Source organism: Hakea prostrata, chromosome 10 (assembly GCF_041222555.1).
Source record: "Hakea prostrata isolate BN-2017 chromosome 10, UWA_Hpros_2, whole genome shotgun sequence".
Taxonomy (NCBI): Eukaryota; Viridiplantae; Streptophyta; class Magnoliopsida; order Proteales; family Proteaceae; genus Hakea; species Hakea prostrata.
Genome location: NC_142609.1, coordinates 34,047,752 through 34,057,812, shown reverse-complemented (window position 1 = coordinate 34,057,812; position 10,061 = coordinate 34,047,752). Strand labels below are relative to the sequence as shown.

Here is a 10,061-nt window from a genome sequence, read left to right as displayed (position 1 = left end):
AAATTTTCGGGTTTCTTTCTTTTTTTCTTTTTAGGTAGTAGAAAGCTTCTTCCAGCATATGCAAAAGGAAGTAGCGGAGCAAAGATTTAACAACTACTCCGTGGAACTAGACCACTCAGTCATCTTGACAACATGAGTGCCTTCGTGGCTAGGAGATCATAGATGGGCCGAAAACCCAAAAGCTTTGTCACCATACATCTTATATCCTGGACTATCAGCTAAATAGAGTGGGGTGCTGGGTAGCCAGCTGACCGTATTAGTCGGCTAGCCGCCTTTGACAATCAAGTCAATAGATGATGAATACAACACTATCCTCAACAAGTGGGATGCTTAGGACCCAGAATTGAGGAGATGAAGAGCCAAAGAAGAAGATAACGAGCATATACAAGATGCAACAAGTAAATCTCAATTACCTTTGATTGAGGTAGGTATATGGTTTATATAGAATAACTTGTTGATGCATATCGTTGGTTCCTCCATGCTGGCTCTAGATTTCTCTTCGTTTGACACTCAAAGTTCAATTGGCATAAGTCCCAGCCTGATATTTAGATTCTTTTTTTCTAGGTTCATTGGACAGTTCATCATCCATGCCAACTCGATATCGAATACCCTGCTCAGCTGGGAATTAAACCCATGTTCAATTTGGATTTAGACCCCACCAAGAAAAAAAAAAAAAGAAGAAAAAAAAAAAGGCAAACCTATAGAGAGTAAAATTCATAAGTCTAATTCTTGGTTCTGATACGAATTACATACCAAAAGTAATCAAACGGTTATTAAAAATCGAATTCATAATTCTCTAGTTTCGAAATCCATAAAATTACATAACCAAACTCATATTAGCCTTGCATTCCTGATTCATATATAACCATAGGATTGGGTGTCGCTACATGTCACAGAATGGCGGCCTTGTAGCATGAACAAGAATCCTGATTTTCATATCTTGCAATTGCAATGGTACATATATAAAATCCATATGTCTAATGAATTTATGCAAAAACAAGTAGTTTTCTTCTAAATTGAGCTTATCATGTTTAACATGAAAGCAGACAAATTGTGGTAAGAAACCAACATTCCAACCCTAATTATAGAAAGGAACCAAAATTAATGCCTAAGGATGAGAAGAATGGAGATGGAGAATAAATGCATTAATTCAGAGAAAAAAAATTGAGAAGAAAATGCCTAAGTTAGGAACTGAGCTCTTCTGAACACCTTCCTGCAGAAAAGCCAACTTCCCAACTTCTGCTAATGACCCAAATGCTGAATAATCCGTCACCCTCTCGTGACGCCGTGATGCGAACCTCATTTTCCGGTGGATCACAGAGGCCGAGTTCGACGACCTGCTGCTCTACCACAAAGAAGAGCATTCTTTGGAATTGGGTATTCATCTCTCCATGAATTTGCAGGTGAGTATACACGAAGGTAAAACTGCTGGCCCAAGTACTGCCTTGCCCAATTCTCTGACCTTATGTTCCACATTCCTACATTATCCAAAGCCATGTATATTGCAGTCCATGACTTGGGGTACACCTGCATTTCCAGTAGCAGAACCCACATGATCAAACCAGGAAACTCAAGCCAGCAAATCAGTATGAAACTAATTTTCAGTTTCTGTGATTTACCTGAACAGTGCAACGAGCAACTGTGTCTCTCAAATTGTAACTGTTACGGCTTGCAGATGACCATTGGCCTCCATCCATCCTATTCATCCATAGAAATATGTTCACAGTTTCAAAATCAAGAATAACCAGAACAAGGAGTAATGTGAATCTTCAAATAGTCTGTGGTTGTAGAGATATTTACCCAACAACAAAGAAGGAATAACCATCAATGTGCCATGACTGTACAGTGTCCTCCCAATTCTCAAACACAATCTCAACATAGGCCCTGAAATCCGCAGCCATGACAGAAGTCTGTAGGTACCCGCCGCCACCAGTTGGATTGTCAGGGATGCTTCCAAGACTGAAGACACCAGAGATCTGGTAGTAATCTGCTAGCTTCAATGGTGTGTCTGCAGGAATGAAGGAGACACTGTTGACAGCATATCTTTGCTTGCCATTGATGACAGGGGCATTGTTGGCAAGCCTGATTGTACGAGTGGTGTTGATCATTCCGTAATGATAAGAACCTTGGGGGTTGGGTCTTGGACCACTAGCAGTCAGATTCCATCTGTTTCAACATACAAAAAAAAAGAAATAAGAACACCAAAATTTATCATAAAAAGAAGCAGAATTTGTTTGATGAACTCTGAGTTACCGGACTGATCTAGCCTGATTGAGAGACCAATCAATCTGAGTTGTTGGGCCACCAGGGGGAGAACCAGAAACACTTCCAGCTGAATTGCTGTAATGGAGAATGGCTGTAGTTGTGAGTACCGGGTTGGTGAACCTTGTAGAAACTGCAATGTAGTAATCCTTTCCAGGCTGATCTGCTGTAACCAAGACAGAATATGACTGCCCCAAATGGATGTCCAGGGAAGTGTAGGTGTTCTGAACTGTGTGAGACCCTTCCACCTCCACCAGTGTCAAGGTGTGTCCTTCAATTCTGAAGTTAACAGATGTGGTGAGACCCACATTGGAAATCCGGAACCTGTATGTCTTACCTGCCAAACAATATAGAACAGTGAGGCTCCATCGCTTACAAGCCCAGTCACTTTTGTATAGCAGAATCAGCTTAAAACTTCATGACTTTATGGTTACCTTGATCCACTGTAAATGTGTATCCATTCCAACTACGGCCATTGATGAGGAGCCCATCAGGCATTGGAAGATCATGCCCACTGTCTAAGATTCCTTGCAAAGACTGTTTAACAACAATGATTTAGTAAACAAGATCCAGCAAAAATTAAACAAGGAAGATGGGGAAATTTTCCAGAAGTTATTGTTGTGTTTTGAACAGAAAATGTACTTACTGTATAGTTCTGCTTGAACCAATCACCAGCTAGAACGGTGAAATCCCCAGCTGGGTCAGGAAAAGGAACAGGAATTCTTGGGCGGCTAAAGATCTTGATGCCACCAAACCCTCCAGCAGCTTTATGGAATCCAAGTGATGGAAAGTAGAAGAAGCTGCCAATCTGATCCTTGGCCTGGAGAATGTAAGTGAAGTTTTGCCCAGGTGAAATGGGACAATTTGTGCCAAAAACTCCATCTTGCCATGAGTTTCTCCTATGTTGCAAACCATTCCTGGTGAAGAATAATTAACAGGAACAACCATTAGATTGTCTTAAAAACTCCTGGTATCAACCATTTGATGCAGAATGAACAATTTCTCATGGAACTGAAAATCATTCCCTAGGTGAAGATTGAAAACAGTTTGATCTGTCTAAAAAGTGAGAATCCAGAACAGAGGAGTGTCATCTGCTAAAGGTATGGGCTTCACTGCTCTTATCTGGTAATCTATTGTCCAGATCTACCTTATAGCCATATGGGTTTATGTGTAATTAATCCAATCTGCCAATGAATTCAACCGGACAGAAAGTAAACCGACATAGTCTTCCCTTCATTTTTTATTTTTTTATTTTTATTTTTCCCCAAGGAATAATTGATCCATGAACCCTAAAAACTAACAATCTCTTTTAAAAAAAAAAAAAAATTAAGTAGATTTTCCCGCACATTGGTGCGGAATATTACTAGAATACCCCTTAAGACCAAATTCCAAGAACAATGTCATGGATCTAGGCTCACATCCATCAATGCTAGAACAGTATTTTCAGAAATTAATCTATTGGGAACTGGGAGGTGAAGAAAAAGAAATGTTCTTTAATGGCGGTCCTATTAGATTCCCAAACCCCTTTCCAGTGTCATAACTCATTTATATAAAGAAAAAGCAAAACATTTCTATAAAGGTTCGATGACAGATCTAGTGCTTTCCAGATCAGAAAAAGAACCAAGATCCATATGAAGGATTAGAGGAAGAGTTCACTATACCCATAAAAGTGAAACAGGAAGAATGCATCAAAGAGAAATAGGAAAGAAATTCAGTCGAAGAAGCAATAAAGATTTTAGTTACCAAGAGATGAGGAGCGGCTCGTTCAAGCTGTTGAAGACACTAATAATCAAGTTATCATTGGTAACGCATTCGATCTGAGGCCCAGGAAACTGGCCGTTTATCAAGATCCCCTGCATCGGCACCAACCCAACTCATTTTGTCAAACAAAAAGCACTCTCCAAATGAAAAATCTGAACTCTATGAACCAAGAACACATACCTGTTGTTTCACTCCAAGAGGGTAGATATCTCCGTAAGTCACATTCCAATTGAAGAATCTGTATGGGTCTTCGCCATTAACGCAAGAAGCAAGAAAGAGGAAAAAGAACAAGAGAGAACAGGAAATCCTGTTATCCCCCATTGCTCTTCTGCACTTATCTTCTCAAACAAAACTCCTTACACAATGAACATAAACACTGAAAGAAAGCAGTAAGTTGCAGAGATATCCTCTCACTCTTTCTCTCCCTGTCTCACTATAATGGTAACTTGTAATGGGTAAGGAATGAGATTCGAAGTCGGTGAAGAAAGAAGGTTTCAATAATGGAATCTTCACTACAGAGTTGCAGACACAGAACAGGGCTTTTCTAAGCAGAAGGAAGAACCGAGGAAGGGAGAATCTGAGAACTTAGAAGGGTATGAGCTGTCAGTTTAATAGCGGGAAGCCGTACCCTCACAGTGGAACGCGGCGCAGAGAACCGCACGTGCTGATACAGTGATTTTGTTAGGGTAGTGCCGCTGCATGGAAGTGCCTATGCTATCCCGTTGGATGGTTGACACGTGGATTTTATTAAATTTCAATCACCCAAAAAGTGATTCAGTTCACTTAAAAGAAAATCTACATTTTCCCTTCCAATGGTAGGATAGTTGAGCAATTAATAACCCAAACTCTCATGGGAAGGTCTCGGGTTCGTACCATCGGACAGCATATATATTAGTAATATCTCCCTTCCCCATAATTCTAAAAAAAAAATCTACATTTCCACTTAAATTTGTAATTCCTTAAACGTGGTATATTTAGAGATAAAGATTTATTGGCAACCAAAATCTATGTGGCAACCATCTAGCAGTTGGGTACCATAGGGATTATCTCGTCAAGTAGCGCATTTGATGCTGTCTACCATAAGATGCATGCCATTTGGATTTTATTAAATCTTAGACCTCCAAATAAATGATTCGATTTGTTTTAAAGAAAGTCAATTTTTCGTACTTAAGTTAATTATATGTATATGTGCTATTTTGAGTGGTTTAGATTTAATAAAATCTACTCGATGTAAATCCAACGGTGGACATCAAGGACACCACCAAGTATGATGTACTACCCAAGCAAAATCCGTGAAGTAGAGTGATTGTTTTGTGCCTCTACCAGTCTACCGAGTGGAAGAAGAAATTTATTAAATTATTTGAGTAATCCAGGAATCCGATCTTAGACCGACACTGACACTTTCACGCGGCAAAATCAATTTGGTTAGTTTCATGGAATCGGCTCATGAAGAGTCCTCTCCATCTCTGGGGAAGTTAGTTGAGGATTTGTCTTATATTTATTTTGAAAGGGGCCCAATGTCCAAATTCATGTCTGTATCAATTATGAAATCAAGGATTAAATACCTGAAATTGGTTTCGACTTGGTTCTGATTGATCAGGATCAAATACCTGAAATTGGTTTCGACTTGGTTCTGATTGATCTCCATTCTGATTGTTCCGATATAGTCAATTCTAATGCCATCAAAAGATTTTCTTTTTCATTGTAGATGTGTTTCTGACACAATGACGGCAACTTCCTGTTTAAGGGCAATAAAAAAGTAGGTCCTGGGTTTTTTTTTTTTTTTTTTTTTTTTGTACGACGAGTATTTTCATTCAAACTGGAAAAGAGGGTCGTGAAGAAACCGAGGAAACAGGAAAGCATAAGTCCTGAATCCAAGGAGAGGAGCAAGGCCATAACGTCATACACGGGATAGATGTGGCACTCCGAGCAAGAGCATCAGCTGCACAATTGATGCCTCTTGAAATGTAAGAAAAAGAAACAGTTAATAGTGAAGTCCCCAATCTTCCAATGTCTGAGATCAGCACGATCAGATTAGAAGGAATAGTCTTCTCAGGATGTAGAAGGTAAGTTGGAACCTCTATTTCCTCCACATTTCCTCCCTCCTTCCCTTTCTATCTCCTAGACCCATCGGCCTTAGTCCTAACTCCAAAACCTCAAGGAGTTAGCTCAGTTGGAAAAAAATCAACACCTCCTAGTACAATCTCCATAAGATTAAACAAAGTCTTTTATATATATATAAATATATATATAGAAATACCTCAAGGATTTAGAGGTGTGCTATGCTAAACCTTCGACTCCTCATTATTTACATCTAATGTGTCTTTTTTTTCTTCTTTTTTTTGGGAGGGGGAGGATCTAATGTTTGTTCGGCCAGCTTACACGTGCACTTCGACTACATTCTCAATGGAGCTTTAATATAATTAAAATAGGCAGAGCTTTGCCCCTGGCTTTGAGGAAATTTGAACTCTGATCCTCTATGTGAAATTGTTGGTCTTTTTTCAAATTGAACCACTCCTCCAAGTTACATCCAATGTTTATATGAATGATATATATTAATATGTACAACAAATTCTGATAGGTTTGTTGGTCAATTTCTCTTTAAGGCAATCCTTGTCTAATTTTTTCAAAAAGATTCTTCTAATATTAGGACATTTTAATCCATATATGGGATTCTAATGACTACCCCCATAAGGTAATTCCATCTTTAGATCTTTATTTTGTTTAACCTAATAAGCTAATTCCAAGAGATCATACAAACTTTGGGACTTATGTTTAAAAAATTGCTCTTGTATCATGGGGAAGCTCTCTCTTTTCTTCATAAAGCAAATTATCTCTTAGATAGGTAGATATATATAAGGACAAAAACTAAATGTTACTACCCACTAATTTAACAAAAAAAAGAACCTCTAACTTGATTTTTATAGATCAAACATCCTATTAGTTTGATTTCAATTAACTCAATACAAGAATGAAGTCCAATTCATCTACCTTCTAGGGTAAATCTACTATGGCCCTTAGCCACTTTACATTTATAAGGGTGTTCATTTTGTCAACGTTCAGGGTTGGATTTTCTTCTTAACGAATTATAGAAGGAACGACAAGAGAAGATTATCCCCCACTCCTAAGTCTTGAGAGTAAAAAGAGGCCAATTCAACTCAACCAACTATTTAACACCCTTAATCTTACCAATTCATTTGAAGATTGGAACCAAACTATCACCACTTGGATTCACAATTTCTTTTTTAAATAAAAGAAGGTTGGTCCAAGTGGTAAGCAGCTTGGTCCGCTTAAGCAAGGATATCGAAACCTTGTGGATGCAAAAAATTTCCCGCTGGGAGACTCAACCACCACAACCAGGTATGCGGCCCGGGTCAAACACCAGATTAGTACAAGGCAAAGCCTTGGCAATAAAAAAAAAAAAACTCATATGTACGTAGGTCACACAATTTACAAGCAAATTACTTAGCTCAAGTCTCAAAGTTATTTAAGTTATCCAAAGTTTGGTGGCAATCTCCACCCCCTTTTATTGTATTCAACTTTTTCACAACCTCTAGTATTTTTCTAGAAAATCTAATATAGTTCTCCTTTTGACCAAAGGAAAAAACTCAGTATAATCAATAAAACTATATGTCTTACACAATTTCATAATCTAAGGACTGGTAATTAGCTAATCAATAAGAGGCTCAACTATGACGGCCGACCTTGCCACAGAAAATGCTATAGAGGTAGCGGATCTTGGAATGTGTTGAAAACTACATCTAGGGAGGAGAACCATCGTTTAAGTGCTGAATCAGCTCTAAATTATCTGATTCCATTCAAATTTTTTCAAAACCAAGTTTAGAGATGACGAAAAGACTTGAACGGACTACAATAATCTCCTGAGCTTCTTAAATATGAAAAGAAAAACATAAAAATTAAAGCTAAGTAGACGACAACCATTTCTAATGAACTATATGATAATGGGGTGGCAACAATTTGTAATACAAAATAAAAGCAACAAGCCATGTGCAAAGTGCAAAAGAACAAGGGTCGTGCTTTGGACTTTAGACTTAGAAATTTTTTTTCGATATTCTTTAGAAATACAGTCAACATGTTAATTATTTAATACAATAAAATGCAAACGAAAATGAGATTCTGGTCCCATAATCAATTAATCATATCCCCAAAAGAACCGGCATAAATAGAGTTCAAAAGCAGAATGAAATAGAAAAATTTCTTGACAGCTTTGACGACATTTTTATTTATTTTTTTCTGGGAGCTTTCTCCACCGACAGGGTTCGTGTAGTTAATGCATCTGGCTACTCAACCTCTGTGTTTACATTTAAGATAAGAGAGGAAATCAATGCAATTTAAAATTGAAAATTGAAAATTGAAATCTCGATTTCTGAAATAAATTGTGAAAAGTGTCGCATCAGAATTCGGCAAGTGGAGGAAAACTGGAGGAGGTCGTTTTCTCCTGACTTTCCGAAGCGCGTTTACACTGGCAATTGCCGCGTTTTCTTTTCTTAGCCCAAGAGGGAAACAGAGATAGAGAGAGAAACTAGAAAGCAATTGTCTCCTGTCGTTGTCACTTGTCAGATGGTTCATGTTCGGACTGAGATGAACCATTGGTTGGTTGGTTCAGTTTTACCCAATTAATTGATAAACAAATCAATTAGCTTTTTTTCCTGATAAATCAATCTGTAGCTAGGGTTCCAATACGGTCAGGCTTCCGGATAAATCAATCTGTGGCTAGGGTTTCAATACAGTCAGGCTCGGTCGGGTTTTGCAATACCAAGTTCAGCAGTATATATTTTAATCTAAGTCCATTTTGACTCTAATTTAGGGCCAATGATTATTGTCTCTGACCCTATCGGGCCAAGCCAAGTCCACTCTTGCCCTGATTGACTCTGTCCCTGACCGTAATTGGTCATATCCTTGGCCCTGATTGATCTTGTCCCTAGTCCTGATTGACCCTATACTTTGCCCTGATTGGCCCTGTCCCTAGCCCTGATTGCCCCTATACTTTGCATTGGAGTTGGCCCTGATTGACCTAATACTCGGCCCTGGCCCTGATTAGCCCTATCCTTGTCCATGTTCTAAATTCATTGAGATCAAGCATCAGGGAAAAAATTAGGGCCAAATTAGGGTCAGGGTCAGGGCAAAAAATCAGGTATAGGCTTGACGGGCTAAAGAGTAATCCCAAACTTGCCATTGGCCCTAGTCAGGGCCAGAATATTTTGGCTCTAACCCGCCCTTAGGGCCAAAATCTTGAGCCCAAGCCCTATTTTGGCTCAGGGTAAGCTTAGCGGGTCAAGGCCGCGCCGTCAGGGCCAAACTTCACCCCTATCTATAGCTAAAGCCAAAGAAGTTTTTGTTTCGACTCTATAAATGTTGACATCAAATCTTCTTCTTCTTCTTCTTCTTTAAGTACATTTTCATTAAAGAAAAAAAAGAAGAAAGAAAAAGAAGAGCGGTGGGGTGGGTGGGTGTTGGGATATAGGGCTATATCGTTATGGGTTTATATCCTCTATAATTCTCACCTCTTATGATTCCTATCTAGAATAGTGACACGTGACAGTTAATTGTCTAATGGTCAAAATTATAACCAAATTAGGAATTGAATATAATAAATCTCTAAAATTAAGCGTAAAGAAAAGAGGAGAGACAAAATTGAAAGAAACTTTAAGGATTTATTAAATTCAATGCTTAATTAGATTATAATTGTGATCATTGAATAATTAATTGCCACGTATCATAATCCTAGATAGCAATTTTAGGAAATTATAGAGGATGTGAACCCATATAGTTACATGAGTCTAAAACCAAAGAGTGAAATTTGGCTAAATCGTTGCCTATACAATGGATGTGGCCTTCTAGACTAAGTGGTCAGCCATATATTTACCATTTATGGAAATAAACATAAATTTACAATCCGAAAAGGCATAAATATAACTGAACGGTTTTGTAAATAAATCATACCATTAAATCTATTGAATTAAATTCAAACTGTTTATGATGGACAATCCATATTTAATCATATCAAATTTAATGGT

General features: G+C 38.2%; 1 protein-coding gene across 1 annotated transcript; it reads right to left on the bottom strand.

The window, feature by feature from the left end:
* Positions 1 to 783: 783 nt before the first annotated feature.
* LOC149002600 (L-ascorbate oxidase homolog) lies at positions 784 to 4,589 on the bottom strand. Its single transcript, XM_089137467.1, has 8 exons — positions 4,204 to 4,589; positions 4,006 to 4,115; positions 2,909 to 3,179; positions 2,697 to 2,799; positions 2,254 to 2,599; positions 1,801 to 2,166; positions 1,620 to 1,698; positions 784 to 1,527 (listed from the first exon to the last, which is right to left on the bottom strand). The coding sequence occupies exons 1-8, from the start codon at positions 4,342 to 4,344 to the stop codon at positions 1,315 to 1,317; spliced, it is 1,629 nt and encodes a 542-aa protein (XP_088993593.1). The 5' UTR covers positions 4,345 to 4,589; the 3' UTR covers positions 784 to 1,314.
* Positions 4,590 to 10,061: the final 5,472 nt, after the last annotated feature.